A 20,963-nucleotide genomic window follows, 5' to 3' on the forward strand; every position below is an offset into this window, starting at 1 on the left:
TATAATATTAAGAACCCTATTTTAATGTTTCTTTTTCTTTCCAACATGCAGAGAGTGTCAAAAAAAAAAAAAAAAATAGCACAAGACTTGGCCTCCCTTGAACACACATCATCAGTGGAAAGGAAGATCACATTGTGTCTGGATTTCTGGAAAGTCATTCTTCATTAAGGAAGGCAATGCTTGCTTGCTCCTGCTTCCTCCCAGCCCAGCCCTGCAGGTTCATACCTGTCTGGCCAGCGATGACCATGGGCTGCACGGACAGCTGGAAGAGCTTGTCCAGCACCAGGTGCAGGAAGAGCACGAGCGGCTCCAGGCGGGAGGAGTTCAGGCAGATGATGCTGAGCTTCAGCTCGTGCTCCAGCGCCATCTCGCTGATCTTCTGATCCAGCACGCGGATGGGGAAGGTCACCTGGCTCTCCAGGGAGTGGCAGAGGGTGAAGAACTTCTCCAGGTGGTTGTCCTGGGAAGGGAGAAGGCAGGTCATGGGGTTTTATATCATCATTGTTCACCAGTGGATTCATAAACAAAATTGAATAGCTCTTTATGGATAGAACCTCTTATCCAGTGTTTCAGACCAGAAGGCCTAAGACATGATGTTTCAGACTGAGGTTATGAACTTCTTTGTAGAATGTGGTGCACGAAATTGAACCTTTCAATAATTATTAGCGAAGAACAAATAATTTAGGCTCTGACATGTTCTGTAAGCAGAGGTCAGCATACCAGGTAAAGCATACTGCCAAGAGAGGGGTCTCAGCAGATGCAGAACTCAGACAGTGGCAGGTGATGGAGGGAGTACGGAATTTCCTTTCAAAGGCTGGGAAAGTGGCAGAATTACGGAGGGAAAAGAGGTAACAGCAGATGAGAGCTTCAAATCAAGTGTCCCTGCAAAGTTTCTCAACCACCATTGCAGATACAAGGTTCTTTCCTTTAGGTACTCAGCGGTTTTGTAAGGTCTTTCTATTCCAACGACAAATGAAACCTAAAGAGGTTTGCATGTCCCCACAAAGAACTAAAGGATTACTTTTTATTTATCTGTAGACAAGGATTTTCATTGATCTTTTATTGGCCGGTCCTTCAAAGGTTCCTCTGCTGCACCTTTACCTTCATTATTAACATTGACATTCCTTACCTGGGTGTGCACAGAAGAAACAGCTTGCACTTCAATATTAAATACTCCCTTATGTCCTTCAGCCCACTTAATGGGAGGATTCTGTAAAGGGACTTTCTGTGTTAAAGAAGAAGAAGAAGGAAAAAAAAAAGATTAGCAATCCAATTCCCTTTTCTGATTACTAACAAGTAATGCAGAGCAACTTGACTGGAAACATCAGGATTATACAAATACAGAACTCTCTCGAAAACTAATATAACTGGTCTTGGAGTCAGGAGCCCTGGATTCAACTTCAATTCTACACCAAACTGGTTATTATGTATTTATTTATTCATTCCTTTTGAGACAGGGTCTCACTCTGTCGCCAGGCTGAAGTACAGTGCTGCAATCACAGCTCACTGCAGCCTCGACATCCTGGGCTCAAATGATCCTCCCATCTCAGCCTCTGGAGTAGCAGGGACTAGAGGCACATACCACCACATCTGGCTAATTTTTCTATTTTTTGTAGAAATATGGTTTCACCATGTTGCCCAGGATGGTCTCAAACTTCTGGGCTCAACTGATCCGCCCGCCTCAGCCTCCCAAAATGTTGGGATTACAGGTGTGAGCCACTGCGCCCCGCTTCAAACTAGTTATTTTTACTTAGACAAGTCAATTAAACTTTCTGGGCCTTGGCCGGGTGCAGTGGCTCACGCCTGTAATCCCAGCACTTTGGGAGGCCGAGGTGGGCGGATCACAAGGTCAGGAGATTGAGATCATCCTGGCTAACACGGTGAAACCCTGTCTCTACTAAAAATACAAAAAATTAGCCAGGTGAGGTGGTGGGCACCTGTAGTCCCAGCTACTCGGGAGGCTAAGGCAGGAGAATGGCGTGAACCCGGGAGGCAGAGCTTACAGTGAGCTGAGATTGTGCCACTGCACTCCAGCCTGGGCAACAGAGCGAGACTCTGTCTCAAAAAAAAAAAAAAAAACTTTCTGGGCCTTAATGTTCTGTTCTCATGCTGTGAGGAGAGGGTTGAACTGTGTGATCTGTCTCTAAGTTCCAAACCAGCATTGATAATTCTGGATTCTAGGAATTAAAATAAGTTAAGATCCCAGCAATTTCCCCATTAATCAGGATTGTCAGGACGAAGTATAGAATATCTTTACAAGACATGAAATTTTAATTCTTTTGAATACCTGATACTACTTTCCCTTTTACCACAGTTTTTCCAAGTGTTTCCAACATGTTTCTAGGCCAGTTTGGCTCCTGCTTTAATTACTCAAAGTGACTCTTTCATACTGTTTATATATCAGTACCTTTGTAGGCCTTAGAGACAGTTTCTTGCCTTAAATTCCCATTGAAATTGAATTCCTTTACAGATGTCCTGCAGTGTTGAGTGAGGAGGGCCTCGCCTAGGTCTGTATGTCTTTCATGGTAACGGAAGGTAGACATGTACATGGGAATGGAGGCCGTTAAAGCTATCTGCAGCAGTCATGAGCTGGGGCCCAAAGTGGGTTCTAGCCCACACATATGTTCTGTTTGAAGTATTAGGAACTTTGAAATATTAGTTACCAACATTTGAAAGCCTGAGAATTTCCTATAAAAGACTGCTTTCCTAACCTCATTTGAGTACTGGAAGATATGAAAAAAATGGCCTCATATCCTAGCATGGCACTAATCTGCAGAGTGAAGGAACAGCTGCAACCTTCAGACGGGGCAGAGACAATCTCCAGAGTGAACAGATGCCACCAGAACAAGGCATTCATGTATGTTACTCATCTGGATCCTGTGGGCGCTTGAGTTTGCCATCTGTGATCTAAAATAGCACTGTCCAGTGGAAATATAACATGAGCTATATATGCAATTTAAAGTCATCTAGCAGCCACATTAAAAAAGTAAAAAGGGGCCGGGCATGGTGGCTCATACCTATAATTCCAGGACTTTGAGAGTCCAAAGCGGTAGGACCACATGAGGCCAGGCATTTGAGACCAGCCTGAGCAGCATAGAAAGACCCTGCCTCTGCTGAAAAAAAAAAAAAAAAAATTAGCTGGGCATGGTGGTGCATGCCTATAGTCCCAGCTACTAAGGAGGCTGAGGTGAGAGGATTGCTTGAGCCTATGAGTTTAAGATTACAGTGAGCTGTGATCATGCCATTGCACTCCAGCCTGAGTGACAGAGCAAGACTCTGTCTCTAAAAAAAAAAAAAAAGGAACATGTGAAAGTAATTATATTTCATTCAATATGTAATCAATGTAAAAAATTATTAATACAATATTTCACATTTTTCCCCACTAAAGTTTTGAAATCTGGTGCATATTTTATTTATAGTACATATCTCAGTTTGAACTAGCCATATTTTCCTCAATAGCCACATGCAGCTAGTGGCTATCTGATTAGTGCAGGTTTAAAGGATACTAGGAGAGGCTAAGGTGTATCTATAAACACAGCATAGGGCACGTAAGAAACAGGAACTAATGTTTACTTAGGAATTGAGTTTCTTGTTTGGCATGCATTATCTCATTTAATGCCTACTGCAACCTTATAGGCACATATGCAGATATGGGCTCAGTTTCACCTTTGAGACTCAGAGAGGGTAAGCAACTCACCCACATTCACACAGCTAGGGAGTGGCAGAATCTAGACTTTGGACACAGATTTGTCTCTCTCCAACACTCAGGTCTTTCCTATAGCTTAAGAAGTTAATGGGAGGTTCTAAGAAATTAGAGTGTGCAACTTGATGATGAGAAGGTGGTTTTGAGGGCTACTGAAAGGTGTTGATGTCCAAATCATAAAGACCAATCAGGGAATGTCTGTGGACATACTTGGATTGCCCCTTAGATGGTTTTGAGGAGAGAAGTTTTGGTTTACCAGGTACGTGCCTGTGGCCCAGGGCAAAAGATGGGTCTCTCTTTAGGGAAAAAAGAAAATAAGAGGAAAACAGCTGGAAGCCAGGCAGTGGATGGTGATAGAACAGAGAAGAAAGTTGACTGGAACAGTTGAAACTAAATTCAAATTCCTGCGAAATTCTTCAACTTGAAAATTGCAAGGAAAACAAAAGAGATGCAGGATCTGTAGATTAAAAGTATCTTCAGAGACATATCAACCAATAGCAGTGTGTGGACCTTATTTGGATACCAATTTTAAAAAGCAAGCATTGAAAATATATCATTAGTGCAATAATTGAAAATTTGATCAGTGACTGAATATTTGTGACTGAATATTTGATGATATTAAGAAATTACAGTTAATTTTAAAGTATGACAATGGTATTGTGATGGTTAAAAACAAAGCCCTTATCTTTTAAGATGCAGACTAAAATGAAATATGATGTATGAGATTTACTTCAAAATAATACTTATTGATGTAAACCTATGCAAGGAACTGAGAAGTGTGACAGCAGTGTGACAGCTGGTGCAGTCAGGGTGGACAGTCCCCTGGGCTCCCTTTATTATTTATTTATTTATTTATTTATTTATTTATTTATTTATTTTAAGACAGAGTCTCACTCTGTTGCCCAGGCTGCAGTGCAGTGGCATGATCTCGGCTCACTGCAACCTCCACTTCCCAGGTCCCAAGTAGCTGGGATTACAGGCACCTGCCACCATGCACAGCTAATTTTTTTGTATTTTTAGTAGAGACGGAGTTTTCACCATGTTGGCCAGGCTGGTCTTGAACTCCTGACCTCAAGTGATCTGCCTGCCTCGGCCTCCCAAAGTGCTGGGATTATAGGCACCCACCACTAGGCCTGGCTAATTTTTGTGTTTTTGGTAGAGATGGGGTTTCGCCACGTTGGGCCAGGCTGGTCTTGACCTCTTGACCTCAGGTGATCTGCCTGGGCTTCCCTTTAAATGGGTGCAGTGCAGCAGAGTGCATGGGCAAGAGGAAGTGCCAGAAACAGGAAGTGGGTAAGGCAATTGGCATTAGGATTGTTAGGGGAATAAATACCTTGGTATCTATTGGAGAGCTGTGACAACTGACCCAAGAAAGAAATGGATGGAATCTGGCCTGGGAACCTTTTATAAGGATCCTTGATGGGAGCGGTTGTTCATTATGATTGGCCTTAGTTTGCCTCCTCTTCTAGAACACATTACTCTGGGAATCCCTCTGTGGTAGATAATGCAAGGTAATGCTGCCTTCGGTGTAGGTTGCATCTACTAAACATTCTGATTTGGTGACATTTAAAAGAATGAGGTTTCACAGTCAGTTATTCCTCCCATCCTATCAGAACAATGTGCTCTCTGAAAACATGGTGTGCTCCAGAGAACACAATGAGCATCCTTGGCCACATGGGAATGAGAAGTGGGTCTGGGAAGGTGGTCCAAGACTACGGCTGGACAAGAAACAGCTGATGGCCAGCTTGCCAATTACCTCAGCAGAATGCATGGAGTAGTTGGGTGGCAATTTTTCCAAGGCAACTGGGAGACAGTAGGATCCAGTTTGAAGACGTTCATTTAAGAGAATTGGCAGCCACTGAAACAGATGATGTAAATAATAACGTGGTATTTATTACAGAATATAATTCTGGCAATTTATCTAGCTCACAATAATCAAATGCAACTAAACAATGATTAGATATTGACCAGTACTCTTTTTGGCAGTAATTTCTGTCCAGTTCTTTGCATTTTAAATCCCTGAGAGCTCCTGAAATGGTAATATTGATGATTTATTGCTTTCGGAGCTAAAGCAGTAGCATTTTTCTCTGTAGCCAATGTTTGTGTGTGTCTGAACAACATCAATGTTTATTTTACCTGTTATATTTTTTAAGGAAAAAATTGTTTCTTCTTGGGGGCAAAGCTAGTTCTATATGTGAAGCATGGATATTAAATTTGGAAACAGTGAACATTGCAACGCTTTTTAAAAAACAAATGAGTATTCTTTCAACATCTGCCACCCACTAGCTTTCCATTCCTGAAATTTGACATTTGCTAAGGCAAATCATTTCTGCCTCTTGCTATAATGTGGCTTAGCATGTTTTGCTACTTCTGACAGGAAAAAATCAAGTGAATAGAATTTGGTTGTTTATCTCTGCAGGGACCTCAGATGCACCAACAACTGCAGTGTGAGTCAGCAGGCTGGAAACAACTCACTGAATATCCCAGGAGAGTTTCCACGGAGGCTCCTTGCTTTTGCTGACAGCTGATATGGTAAAAGGTGAACAGGAGGTGGTGATTTACTGTGAGCTTAGCGGGGAGCTTAATTTTCACTTCTTCATAGAAGTCAGGAGACCTGTTTCAAAAGCACATTATACACAAATAACTTTTAGCAAGAATGATGACTTCTCTGATTGTAAAACGCCACAGCCCCTTTGCTCCTCAGAATTTGCCTGGTGTTTTGCTTCTCATTTTACATTACTCTGCTCTGAAGTTGGAAGTCCCTGAGACCAAGCTTATGTTATTAGATACACTTTCCTTACATAAAACTGTTCATGAACTAAAGGCTTTGTCAGGAAAAAACAAAAACAAACAAACAAACAAAAACTCCCCCACACACAATGGAAAATTCCAACAACTTAATTTGAAGAAAGGATGAGGTCTGGACTCCTGCTGTGACCTCCTTTTCCATCTCTACCCAAGGAACAGAGCCTAGCACCTGGCTGCACTCATCAAAGAGTAGAAGCAAATGAATGAGGCAGGAGGAAAAAGGAACCTGATTTAACTGAATTATGAAGCTCTAGATGCTTACGAGGGTTTCATGTACATTACCTCACTTAATCCTCATCCCAACCCCAGAACATGCTTAAATGAAGGACTTAAATAGGCCCAGGTTATCAAATCCAATTCTGTCCGACACTGTGCAGATGTCCCTCCCTTCCCTGTGGAACATGAATGACAGTGTAGGCATTATCCCATGACTCCATTTGCCAGTGGAATAATGAGTGTTCCATTTCTCCTTTGGTCAGCCTAGGCAGGCAGTGGGGCAGGTGTCAAGTGGAGTGGACAGGGACACAGGGCAAGCGGGGCTGGACTGTGCTTCTGGCCCCCTCCACTGTCTCAAAGCAAGTTAGGAAATGTGTTTCCTTAATTAATGTAATACAGCCTCTTTGCATCATACTAGAATAGAAGCTTCCAGAAAAGTCAAAACTATATTGGATTCTTGAAGACACGTTCTTCTCTCAGTCTTGGTTAATGGCATGGATTTCCTTTGCCCCTCAGTTCCTGAATTATACAAATAGTTATGAGGAACCACCCAGGGGACTTGGAAAAACCAGGAGATGATGAAAGCATCTTGGCGTATATTGAGAATGCTGAAATAGACTTACTTATTATGGTATGTAACGGCTGTGTACACTTCCTGCAGAAATTCAGGCCCGCTGGACTTTCCAAAGATGACCTGTTCACCAGTATAGAAAGGATCAAATTATCAGTAACATTTGGGTACATCAAATTGACTATCATCAGGCTAACAGGATGTTCTGGTATCAAAGAGCTGCATTTTGTACAATTAAGAGTGCTGGGTTGGCCAGGAGCAGTGGCTCACACCTGCAATCTCAGCACTCTGGGAGGTCGGCATGGGAGAATGGCTTGAGCCCAGGAGTTGGAGACCAGCCTGGCAACATGGTGAAGCCTCATCTCAAAAAAAAAAAAAAAAAAAAAAAAAACAAAATTTAGCCAGGCATGGTGGCATATGCATATAGTCCCTGCTACTTGGGGGGCTGAGGCAGGAGGATCGCTTGAGCCTAGGAGGCAGAGGTTGCAGTAAGCTGAGATTGCACCATTGCACTCCAGCCTGGGCAACATGAGATCCTGTCTCAAAAAGAAAAAAAAAAAAAAGTGCTGGGTCTACAACTGTCCCGAGCACACAGTGCAGAGGAACTGGATATGAAGGGTGAAACGAGGTTCCAAGGGGCTATATTAGTGACCAAGGGCCACAGGTTTGTGAGATTATAAAACCAGTACTCTCTCCACTCTGCCTCACTGCCTAGAGGTCTATCCAACAGGCCAAAGTTACATACTTTCGCCTTGAGTGAAAAATCCCCAGTCCAGGTTCTTCTCTCTCCAAACATATAGACCTAGTCACTTAGGTGATTTGAATCTCCACTGCCTTATCCACATGTGTGCCATTTAGAAAAAGATACCTCCTTGGGCCTGAAGCATTACGAACAAGTGCACTTACCTTTGTGCAGAGAAAAAAGCTCTTTCCTCTAGATGCAGTAATCCCAACACCAGAACCCAGGGTTCAGTGAATGAAGAACAGACTGGATTTTAGCCCACAGTCACCCTTGGCTGGGCATCCTGGCTGCCACAGGATCTGCACAAGCATACTGGGTACTCCTGGCAGTGTCATGCCAGGGGTCTGAGCAGAGAGGACTAAGAGGACCCCACCACTGTCTCAAGACACCTTGCATTGGGAAGACAGGTGGGACATTAGGAGAAAGGTTTTTTTTTTTTTTTTTTTTTTTTTTGAGACGAAGTCTCGCTGTGTCTCCCAGGCTGGAGTGCAGTGGCGCGATCTCGGCTCACTGCAAACTCCGCCTCCTGGGTTTACGCCATTCTCTGCCTCAGCCTCCCGAGTAGCTGGGACTACAGGCGCCCGCCACCTCGCCCGGCTAGTTTTTTGTATTTTTAGTAGAGACGGGGTTTCACCATGTTAGCCAGGATAGTCTCGATCTCTTGACCTCGTGATCCACCCGCCTTGGCCTCCCAAAGTGCTGGGATTACAGGCTTGAGCCACCGCGCCCGGCCGGTTTTTTCTTTTTTCTTTTTCTTTTTCTTTTTTAGAAAGGCATATTAACTGAGTGCGGTGGCTCACGCCTATAATCCCAGCACTTTAGGAGGCTGAGGCGTGTGGATCAGCTGAGGTCAGGAGTATGAGACCACCCTGGCCAACATGGTGAAACCCCATCTCTACTAAAAATACAAAATTAGCTGGGTGTGGTGGCACGTGTCTGTAATCCCAGCTACTTGGAAGGCTGAGGCAGGAGAATCGCTTGAACTTGGGAGGCGGAGGTTGCAGCCATTGCACTCCAGCCTGGGCAAAAAGAGTGAAACTCCGTCTCAAAAAAAAAGAAAAAAAGAAAGAAAGTTATATTAACTGAATTCTATGACTGACGGGAAATAGTAATAGCTAACCACCATCTCACTTAGTAGGAGATGGTTTAAAAAGTATAAATTCTGGTATTTTAAGTTCCTTGGAGCTCACTCCATTTACATACACATATATATACATATATATATATAATTTGATTTATATTTTGCCTCAGGACAAAGATCCACTCCTAGAAGGTGTGGAGGTGGTGTGTGTTTATAATTAGTGGGCAGTACTTTGTATTTATTAGCACTGTGGTCCGAGGCTTGGGTAAGTGTGTAACACAGTGTGCGTACAACACAGTGTGTACAATGTGTGCACGGAAGACACTGAGCAAACATGGTGCACATGTTGAGCCATCTCTTTACTTTGTATGCCTTTAGAGTGGGGTAGTCCTATGGGCGGTATGGAAAGACTTTATGATTTTTTTTAATCCTCTAAAATGATCTGTATGTTCCAAGTTCACTACAGAGTAAGTTGAGAAAGAGATTGTCAGGTAAGACTGACCCTGTTACCCCATCGATATCCTGGGCACAGAAGCCCTTGCACATGCTGAGCAGTGTTGGCCTGCAATAGACGGACTCTGTACACTGATGAGTCCTGGACTTGGTTCCTGTGAATTGACGGGTGTGCAGCCCACCCTGATTTGAGGCAAATGTTCATTTCCCTCCTTACCGGCATCGCGCTGCTGGCATCTTCTCCACACATAAACTGGATCTTTATTGTAATGTTCCGGGCTGATGCTAGTTTGTTAACAAAGTTCAGCCTCTGTGGGTAGACATAGAGAAGATTTCTGGAAAAGAAGAGATACAGAATCAATGAAAAGGGTCTAGAATTTATTTTAACTAAGTTCTTCAGTGAATGCTGAGACTTCCATTCATGGGGTGCTTTTTCTAAAGAAGTTTTTCCTCTAAGAAGTCAATTATTATTGGAGGGAGTGAATTACTTGATTCTTCCTCTTCAGCTACAGTCATCTGAAAATAACCTCCATCGCTCTCTGTTTCGCTACAAGTAAAGACGTGTCTGCTGCAGCTTAGAAAGTCTTAATGTCTTGGAATGTGGAAATCTGCCTAGAGGTAATTGTATCTCTGATACACACATAAAGAAAGCAAAAAAGGTCCAGCTCATTTTAAATAAAACTCATGGCCATCGATGATGGCCTAATGTTATTCTTCTCTTTTTTCCTTCCTAATCTTTATGTAGCAGTTTCCTTTTCTTACTGGCATGGCACTCGTATTGGCTTAGCTTTCTGTTCTTATTTAAGATGACAGCTCAAACCTCCAATTACTGTATAACAACAACAATATGAATAATATATCCATCCATTTGACAACTATAGGACAGGCACTAGGCTACCCAGTGCCTGGGTAACTTGCATATATTTTTCTTTCTATTTGCATTATTAGTAGTAGGTTCCACTAAAATGTAAGTTCCACAAGGCCAGGGGTTTTTCTCTGATGTTTCTGATTCACTGATGTATCTCCAACAGCTAGAATAGTGCCTGGGACATAGTAGTACTAAGTAACTATTTGTTGAATGAAGGAATGAGTATATACATAACTGATGAAGTATATTCCTGGCTTGAAGAAACAATAATGATACTAACATTTAAACAGGCCTTATCCTGAGTCAGGCCAATGTTCCAAATACTTCATATTTATTAATTTGTTTAATTCTCATAGCTATCCTATAGGTAGGTACTATCATCATTGTCATCATCCCCATGTCACAAGTGAGGAACAAACGAGATACAGAGATGTTAGGTAAGACACCCCCTATTATATAACTAAATGGCAGAGCTGGGAATTGAACCCACACTGTCTAGTTCCAGAGTCATGCTCGTAACCACTGTATTCTCTCAGATAAGAGCCCTGACAAGCATGGCCTTTTCACACTGTGCTATCCTGACATCTCTCAGGGACAAGTTTGCCTTAATTGTCTAGGTGTTAACAGTGGCATGTCAACCTGCATTTCCCAGCCCATCTCACAGAGCCTTAGTGTTCTGCAAAGTGTTAACAAGTGTGTGGGGAAGGTGGGGGGTTAAGCAAAAGTGGTTGGGAAAGACCAGGGCGAAGCGAGATAAACAGGTTACTATGCACTGAGAATGCCTTAGAAGGAGAAAGACTCTTCTTTCCCCAAATGTTTTGACCTCAGAACTCCTTCCATTTATTTATCCTTTCATGGTACATTTTATGAATTTAACATTCTGAGAAATTACCTGGGGGAAACGTTGAGATAAACTTACTTAGTTACAGAAGAACATCCCACATCAAGGAAAGAAAAGTTAGGGCACAGGGATTCTCTACTCAAATTTCTTGCAAAATAGTGAATGCTCTCAGGTATTCGAGAGGAAAAATGATAATTGGAACAATCAAGAACACACAGGAGCTGTTACATTGGATGTGCAAGTTCAAAGACCGTGGAGGCAAATAAATAGCATTCCTAGGTCTTATTTTACCCCCATCTCTCTATTTTGGGTGACTCCCCAGAGGCAGAATAGGGGTGGCCTGGTGCTGGGAGCGAGTCTGAGCTGCTGTACCCTGTGACTTTCTGGGTTGATATATGACAATACTCAATGAGCTTCAAATACCAGTGAGGTGTAGATGGTCTTCCCAGAAAAGTAGACGACAGGCCATGTCACACTAAAGGGATTAGCATAGAATTCTGGGGTGCTCAGGCCAGGTGGCACCTAGACTGAGCCCTAACTTTTAAAGATGAGACACATGATGAATGAGCCACAGAGCAGGTAGAGATCCAGTACAGCGCTGTTTCTACTCAACCATTGGCTGCCTTAGCAGCACTTCCCAAATCTTACTCTGTCTAAACTGAGGCAGCCTAAAACCCTGATGCAGGTGGATACGACTGAGCCGCTGATGCTGTCAGGAGTGGACGTGGATACAGTAAATGATGATGGCAGTTTACAGTTGGGGTGCAGGGATGTGTGTGGGGTGCAGACCCCTCTCTGCTTACTGTTCACTTCTGTTCATCTCCACTGCCACCAATCAAAAAAGCAGAGCTAATGTCTGTGGAGCGGTCGTATCAGAGAGGGGTAAAGGGTGTTCTCTCTGGAGGCAGAGAGCTGAGATTCAAATTCTGCTTTTGCTTCTTTTAGCTGCATGGCCTTTGGCAAGTTATTTAGCTTTTCCAAAGCTTATCCAAAGCATAATTGTGCCTACCTCAAAGGGCTGTGGTGAGCATTAATGAGCAACAACTGAAACCTAGAAGACTTCTTTGAAAAAAAAAAAAAAAAGCCTTCTCTGAACAGATAAGTTTTATGACTAGCAGTAGACTTCTATTATTATCATTACTATAATAGAAGCGTGGCATATGCTTCTAAACGCATGATTTACGACAAATGATTTACTTCTGTACCTTATCAAGTACAAAGTCTGTAAACCTATAAATGTGAACATTGAAAACATACTGCAGTTACATGGCCCTCTAAAAACATAAATGATAGTTATTATGATAATTATTTCCTCCACACGGCTAGCAAGTCAGACCCACACTCCAACCTACCTTGTCCCTGTCTCTCCACTCCGAACCACCCTCATTCTCACCTGGACCCCTGCAACGCCTTCTCAATAGATCTTGACTTCTACACTTGCCTCTTACAATGTTCTTCATATATTGGTCAGAAGGATCTTTCAAAAATGTAAAATAAATTATGTCAGGCCCCTACAAGGGTTTCCCAAACTTTTTATCACGGGTCCTACATGACCTTGCCCTTGGCAATGGCTCTGACCTTATCTCTCACCATTCTCCCATGCTGGCCTTTTTTCAAAACCTAGAACATTCCAAACTTCTTCCTTCCTTCATGCCTCTGTTCCCCAGAGTGCTTCTCCATTCACTAAATGACTGGTTCTTCTCATCTTTGGAGTTAGCTCATATGTCATATCTTCTGAGGTCTTCCCTACCATTCTATTTAATTGGTCCATTCCACTTTCACATACACACTCCCTCTTTCATAATCATATGATTATCATATTCAGAGATGATTATGAAAGTCATGTGTGCCCATTTTTTTTTAACCTTGCATAACTTAGAAGTACATAAAAGTATAAAGAAAAGCATAGCAACCACCCACTATACCACTGCACTGAGGAGGATCACTGTTAAGACTTTAACACATTTCCATTTAGCCTTTTCCCCTCTACACATGAAACTTTTTTTTTTTTTTCTCCAATTTTTGAGACAGGACAGGATCTCACTCTGTTGTCCAGGCTGGAGTGCAGTGGTGTGATCATGGCTTACTGCAGCCTTGACCTCCTGGGCTCCAGTGATCCTCCAGCCTCAGCCGCCCAAGTAGCTACAATAGTAGGTATGCATCAGGACACCTGGGTAATTTTTAAATTTTTTTGTAGAGACAGGGTCTCACTATGGTGCCCAGGCTGGTCTTGAACTCCTGGCCTTCAGTGATACTCCTGCCTTGGCCTCCCACAGTACTGGAATTATAGGCGTAAGTCACTATGCCCGGCCACATTAAACATTTTTGTCATACTGTATGTACAAAGCTTTATCTTTTCTTATGCCACCAAATATTGTTCAGTTATGACCATTTCACCAATGTGACTGTTTTCAATAAACATGATTTTAATGGGTGCATATCATTGCATGTTGTGAATATGCCATAATTTACACTGGTCTCCTCTAAAAATAAGTGTTTAGGTTATTTCCTTGTTTCAGTTAGAAAGCTGTGGTGAACACTTTATATATCTTGCCCCTCTGCAGTGCAGCATACTTTTGGAAGAATCCCTTTATATTCTGTAATGCTTAGCTTCATCATCTTTGAATTAATTAAAAGACGCCAGTCAACCTTTCTTGAATGCTGTGTTTGAAGGCATAATGAGCCAAAGTTTGTGAAGGTGCTTTGAAGTAGCTGGATGAAAGGGACTGTGTAAATCATAACAGTAGTAGCCCTGCCAGACTGCTCTCACCACACTCGTCTCTTACATTCCAATACCAGGGCACCGCCACCCATTCCCGTGCACCCCCACCACTGCTCAGCAATTTTGCCCATTGCTTCCGAAGGGGTTGCTCACCCCTGTATCTGAACATCACCACCACAGATATTCAGTGTCCCGCGCCACTGAGTTGCCAGCACTCCCCACCGAGCACACAGCTGGAAGGAAACTCAAGATAATTTGGTCCAACATCCCATTTTCTGAAGGCCAGGAAACTAACTCCCAGGAAGGGTAAATGAGTTTGCCTGGAATTTCTTTTAAGGAGATGCATTTCCTAAGGGTCATCGTATTTCTAAATCAGTAAGAGTGCTAAGTAATATGTTTTGTTAAATCTGCATGCTTTTAAAGAAATGAATACAAAAGAATAATAATGTTTTCTTTTGGGAGGGAAGATCTGCCTGCGTGGCCAGTAACCCGGAGTCCAAGCCAGATAAGAATAATTATTAACGAACTGATAAACAGGCTCATATGCTTCATATGTGATCAATTAAGCGTCTCATACTAGCCAGAGAATCATGTTATCTAAGTATTTCTGAGAGGACAGCCCATGACCTTAATAATTTGCCACTTGTTATGGCAAAGTTATTTTGAAAGTTTTCTAAGTAACTGAAGGTCCAGTGTCTGTGCCAGGCATTTAGTATAATCTTATCTTTCTCCAAATGTGGACAAAAGCGGTTTTCTTCAGTCACATATATCACCACATAGAGAACTGGGCATTTGATATTCATCAGCAATTTCCCCTCCAAGGCCCTGTCAGATGGCTTTTCTTGATTACAAACTATTTTGGAAACTCCAAATTCTTTCCACTGATTTAGCAACGAGCCCTCAACTTATTTTTAAACTGCTGTAATTGAGCAGCTCTGGGGTTAATCTGTGGAATCTGGTCATTTTTAGATCAAATTTTCAGCCAAACACTCTGCTCTTACCATCTTGGGACCATCTTCTATTTCCTTTGCTGAGAATAGGTTAACCAAGGGACCTGGAAATCATTCAAAGCCACAATGCAAAAACATCACTTTGGCTTCTCCCAAGTTTATCCTACTCTTTATCTGGTGCAAGGAAACAAACAGAGAAACCTGACCCTGTTACTTATTCCCCAGATGACATCAATGTGCTCTCCCATGGTCTTCTACAGCTTGGAGCTGAGCTCAAGGAGCAAGTGAGTTACAGCAAAAAGCACACGGGCCACCTGTTTAAGCAACTGGACACCTTGAACACCTCTTTAGCTGAGCTTCTAGGTCAGCCAGCAGGAGAGAAGGAAAGAGGGCTTTGAGAGGAGAGAGGAGCAGCTCAACAAGAGGGGTGAAGGCCCCCCTCAGCAGGCTGCTGAGCTCCAGTGTCAACTGGTTGCAGGGATGACCTACAGGGAGGGATTTAATGAGGAGCTGAAGTTGCTGGAGCAAAGTCGGAAGATGCAGCACTCTTCAAGGCAAATGGGCTTCCAGTGACAAAGGTGATGGATGATGTCATGGTGAGTCAATCATTACTGATCATTTGAGTTGGCCATTATTTTAACAGATTGGCAAATAGGTCATGGGAATAGGGTTCATGAAGTTGGGGTTATTTCTTCTGTGAAAAAGCCTGGTTAAGAAGAGTAGAGGTGCAAATAAACCTTCACAGTGCGAACGCGTATGCATTGGCCATTCCTGGTGATGGTAAGCTAAACCATGTTTTGAGTAAAAAACATTGTGTCACTGATTCCCACATCTGCCAAGGAGAACATGGAGGACCAATCAGTCATGTGATAAAGCCAGAATCCCAAGCCTTCTGTAATCTGATAATATTTTACTTACAGGGCCTTAAAAATCCCAAAGAGAGCCAGAGTATCATCGGTAGTTGTTTAAGGTCGAATAACCCTTGTTGCTTCTATTTCCTGGGTATCTCTTTGAAAGTGGGACTGAGATGAGCCAATACTCAGTGTATAATGTTGAGTGGAAATGCAGAAAATAAAATTTTATCTTTGACAGGGCTGTAAATATGCAAAAATTGAATATGCATGAAGGCTAGCAGCTAGAAGATGATGTGGGAAAGTGAAAAAAGTAGATTTTATTTTGAAATAAAATTGGTGCCAATTTTGGTTTTATTTTTGTTATTTCAATATGCAGGCCGAAACAAAGTAGTAATGTCAAATATACGCCTTTTTTAAAAAAGGAGGAAACAAAGAAAAAATATTTGCTGATTTTGTGGGCTGCATTGTGAATCTCAGTAGCACCTGTAATTTAAGTTTCTTTTATACCAGGGGAGATGGGATTTATGGAGACTTGTGATTAGATAATGGGTGGAAATGTCCTTCAAAAAATTGCAAAATGCTCTACAAATGTAAGGTGAACAAGTCAATTTCATCACCTGTAATAAAAAGGCTAGAGCCAAGTCTGAAATGCAATGATGCCTAAGAACTGCTTTGAAAACTACAAAATATGATACTAATTAAGATGATCTTCTTACCAGGATTGTGTGAACTAACTGAGTGCCTTTTAAAATGCAACTTTAAACACTCTGCAGGATTGTGAGATATTGTATGTTACCTGGGAAGTCAATCAATCTCTCCGAGATCCTCTCTTCATTTTTCCATTTCTCTCAGTCTGTGTCTTTAATTTGTGTATTTCTCTCTGCCTCTCTTTCAGTCTCTCCCAGACTCTATATATCTCTCTGATTAACATTCCCCTGCCTTCCTCTCTCACAGCCTCTTTTTTTTTTTTTTTTTGGAGATAGAGTCTATGCTCTTTCGCTTGGGCTGGAGTGCAGTGGCGTGATCACAGCTCACCGCAGCCTCAACTTTCTGGGCTCAAGCAATCCTCCACCTCAGCCTCCTAAGTTTCTGGGACTACAGGTGCAAGCCACCACAATGCCTGACTAATTTTTTTTTTGCTTTTTGTAGAGGTGAAATCTTCCCATGTTACCCAGGCTGGTCTCGAACTCGTGGGCTCAAGTGGTCCTTATGCCTGGGCCTCCCAAAGCGCTAAGATTACAAGCCCAAGTCTCCATTCCTCCAGTTCCATTTAGTGACTGAAATCCATTTGCTTACCAGTTACTGAGTGTTTGACAATTTCCTACTCTGAGCTGAGGTTGAGGTTTTGGCAGGGCCATTGAAGCTCTCAGGATGACAAACACTGCACCTAGGATCGATGAACAACTTAGGATTCCACAAAAAGTTATTGGTTCTAAAAATATGAAAAGTAAAACCTCAAAACCAAAATTAATAAATTTTTAATTAAATGCTTATCAAATACAAAGGTTTTCAGTTAGCCAATGGCAACTCTTCTGAGTTTAATCTGAAGGCGAAAGTTTTTTCCTGCTACTTTGCAGATTGTTATAAAATTATATAGAAAATATACATAATACAGGAGGCAGTAGGTACATCTTAATATGTTTTAAATAACATGTGGTCTGCTGCTTCCAGCTTAGGGAAATCTTAAAAATGCCTTGGGTATGGATATTTGGGGGAAGGTATAAAATACCAAAAAAATTGGTGTTTCTATTTTATTCTTTTTTTTTTTTTTTTTTTTTTTTTTTTGAGATGGAGTCTTGCTCTGTTGCCCAGGCTGGAGTGCAGTGGCGTGATCTCGGCTAACTGCAACCTCCACCTCCCAGCTTCAAGCAATTCTCCTGCCTCAGCCTCCCAAGTAGCTGGGACTACAGGAGCACACCACCAGGCCTGGCTAATTTTTATATTTTTAGTAGAGACAGGGTTTCACCATGTTGACCAGACTGGTCTTGAACTCCTGACCTCAAGTGATCCGCCCACCTTGGCCTCCCAAAATGTTGAGATTACAGGCATTAGCCACCGTACCTGGCCTATTGTATTCATTCTTTAATAGCTTGAAACACAAGCATTGGTTTGATAGCAAACTACTAGCAACATGCAATTCTGATATACCACCACTGAAACAGATTTATACATAAAAAGCTCTGTTTTTCTAAATAAGCTCTTTCAGCCAAACAATTTTGGAAATTTCAAAGTAATTTCTTTTTCTTTATTTGTGTTTTAAAATTCACCCTCTGTAGTTTTTATTTTATTTTATTTTATTTATTTTTATTTTTTTTTTGCAAAGACAGAGCCAAAAAATTGATGACCTATTTACTGAAGTGGAAATGCAGCAAAGCCAACTGCATGAACAAAGATGCTGGCATTCAAAAACTACCGGAAAAGGTTGGTGCTTTTTACTCTCTATAGCAATTTGTTGTAAACAGACTGATTCCATCAGAGTGAACTTCAAATGCCTACTAATGTCAGTAATATCTTCTGATTATCTGGTGTCTTTTATTCAAGGATTCAGAATGAAATTGCAAATCTAGATACATTATTTTAAGATACTTATGAAAGGAAAAGAGTTGAGGAGATGATTTTAATTTATCATTCATATTTCACTGCCAGCAAAATCTATTTTAAATGTAACAATAAAAAATAGCTAACATTATTTCATTCTTACTCTATGAAGGCACTGTTACAAGCATCTATGACAGGTACTACTATTAGTCTCATTCAGAAAACGATTAAACTGAGATGCGAGGAGAATGCATTAACTTGTACCAGGTAAGACAGCAGCAGGTGGCATAGCATGATTCAAATCCAGGTGCTCTGAAGTAAACAATCTCTCTGGTCAACAATTAGACTCACCAGAACTTTATTGTAATGTAGTCTTATAATATTTACAAGGGCTAAAGAGCTAAAGGGATGTTACTCCAAATAAACTATGAGGTTTTTTTGAGTGAGCTAAACTTTTACTACTCAAAGGGCAGTCCAGGGGGTAGCAGCATCAACGTCAGCATCAGCATCAGCATAGCATTGCCTGGAAGCCAGTTAGAAATGCACCATGGAGGCCGGGCGTGGTGGCTCAAGCCTGTAATCCAGCACTTTGGGAGGCTGAGACGGGCGGATCACGAGGTCAGGAGATCGAGAGCATCCTGGCTAACACGGTGAAACCCCGTCTCTACTAAAAAAAAAAATACAAAAAACTAGCCGGGTGAGGTGGCGGGCGCCTGTAGTCCCAGCTACTCAGGAGGCTGAGGCAGGAGAATGGCGTAAATCTGGGAGGCGGAGCTTGCAGTGAGCTGAGATTCAGCCACTGCACTCCAGCCTGGGCGACAGAGCGAGACTCCGTCTCAAAAAAAAAAGAAAAAAAAAAAGAAATGCACCATGGACCTGCTAGATCAGAACCTACATTTTAACATGCACCAGGTGTCTCAAATGTACATTCCAGTTTGAGAAGCACTGATCCAAGAGAACTGATTTGTTTTTAAATTGGCAGACATATGAATCTTATTGTTGTGATTCCCTTTTTTGCTTGGCTGCTAGGCAGCTCAAATTTGCAGGTGTTTTTGTTGCTGTTGTTGTTGTTGTTTCTCTTTGAGATGGAGTCTCCCTCTGTCACCCAGGCTGGAGTGCAATGGCGCGATCTCAGCTCACTGCAACCTCCACTTCCTGGGTTCACGCCATTCTCCTGCTTCAGCCTCCTAAGTAGCTGGGACTACAGGTGCATGCTACCACATCTGGCTAATTTTTGTATTTTTAGTAGAGACAGGGTTTCACCATGTTGGCCAGGTTGGTCTTGAACTCCTGACCTCAAGTGATCTGCCTACCTCAGCCTACCAAACTGCTGGGATTACAGGCATGAGCCACTGTGCCTGGCCTGCAGGTGATTTTTAAAGGAACCGTCAAAGGACTTACGAAACATTCTGTGTACATATTAACCGCATACACATTTACATTTATTTCTCTCTCATTTTCCTTTCACTCAGAAATTTTATACCTTATTATATAATCTCCATAACTGCCTTAGACACTTTTTAGAATGGGAAGGAGTTGAGCACAGTGGCGCAGGCCTATAATCCCAGTACTTTGGGAGGTCAAGGCAGGAGGACTGTTTGAGCCCAGAAGTTCGAGGCTAGCCTGGGGAACATAGTGAGACCCCATCTGTACAAAAGAATTTTTTTTTTTTACTTAGCCAGGCATGGTGGTGTGTGACTGTAATCCCAGCTACTCAGAAGGCTGAGGCTGGAGGATCACTTGAGCCCAGGAGTTCAAGGCTGCAGTGAGCTATGATCATGCCACTGCACTCCAGCCTGGGTGACAGAATGAGACCCTGTCTCAAGAAGTAAGTAAGTAAATAAATAAATAGAAATTTATGAGCCTTCTCTTTCTATTTATTTGCTGTGTCCTGTCTTGTCATTCTGTGGCCACGGCCTCATGCCATTATTTGTGTTTATTCCTGTTTCCAATGTTTTAGGTTAGATCAAAGTGCAAATTCACAAAGGAACCAGTGAAAAATGAAAACAGAAGGAAAACTCCTGATGTGTAGGGTGAAGAGAACATTCTGTCTTCAGAAATCAGAGCAAGAAAAATGGAAGGTGAAACATGTTCCAGGGCACCAGTCAGAGCCCCACAAGGCTGTCTGCCCTAGGAAATGGTGCAAGATTAGAAGGAGGCACTGGGGGTATTATCGCAAGCAGCAGCTTGCCCCTTAGTAACCCCTGTCCTCCACAGGCCAGGCTGCAATGTTTTGTACAAATGCTGGTACTGTACACTGAACATCAGGGACCTTTACACCCCTCACAAACAGCAAGTGCAGTTATGACGCCAGAAACACAATGGTATCAAATTGTTTAAAAACTCTACAATAAATGATCCAATATTCTTTCTCTATGATTTTGTAATGTTAAAAAAATCCACTCAAAGTCAGAAATCAAATGACAGAAAGAGAGAGAGAAATAAAACAATAGCCAGCCTTAATGTCTCTTATGGTACCACTTTAAAAGATTTCTTTCAGGGGGAAAACAATCCATGCTTTTTCAACTGATAATCTGCAATTTGAACATGAGATATGGTGATTTTATACAGCACAACTCTTATTACTACTACTAATTTATCTTTGAACATGAATTG

At 42.0% G+C, this 20,963-nt stretch overlaps 1 protein-coding gene and 1 long non-coding RNA gene across 10 annotated transcripts in view; one reads left to right on the forward strand and one right to left on the reverse strand.

The window, feature by feature from the left end:
* The window catches only part of DOCK8 (dedicator of cytokinesis 8), a 238,624-nt gene that overhangs the window by 86,785 nt on the left and 130,876 nt on the right, over positions 1–20,963 (reverse strand). For all 8 annotated transcript variants that reach the window (XM_077966188.1, XM_077966186.1, XM_015117845.3 and 5 more), the window contains 6 exons: positions 9,792–9,909; positions 7,351–7,421; positions 6,179–6,317; positions 5,460–5,561; positions 1,130–1,225; positions 226–460 (listed from right to left, as the gene is read on the reverse strand). In XM_077966188.1, the coding sequence (XP_077822314.1) occupies positions 226–460; positions 1,130–1,225; positions 5,460–5,561; positions 6,179–6,317; positions 7,351–7,421; positions 9,792–9,909 (761 nt within the window). The remainder of the gene's footprint in view (positions 1–225; positions 461–1,129; positions 1,226–5,459; positions 5,562–6,178; positions 6,318–7,350; positions 7,422–9,791; positions 9,910–20,963) is intronic.
* Positions 15,452–20,445, forward strand: LOC114672806 (uncharacterized). 2 transcript variants are annotated; one of them, XR_013404868.1, is made up of 3 exons: positions 15,452–15,551; positions 18,133–18,230; positions 20,308–20,445. It is a non-coding gene; the product is annotated as an uncharacterized LOC114672806 (long non-coding RNA). The 2 variants fall into 2 exon arrangements; XR_003723304.2 differs by having other exon boundaries at positions 15,455–15,551; positions 18,137–18,230.

The sequence above is a fragment of the Macaca mulatta genome, chromosome 15 (assembly GCF_049350105.2).
Source record: "Macaca mulatta isolate MMU2019108-1 chromosome 15, T2T-MMU8v2.0, whole genome shotgun sequence".
Classification (NCBI taxonomy): domain Eukaryota; kingdom Metazoa; phylum Chordata; class Mammalia; order Primates; family Cercopithecidae; genus Macaca; species Macaca mulatta.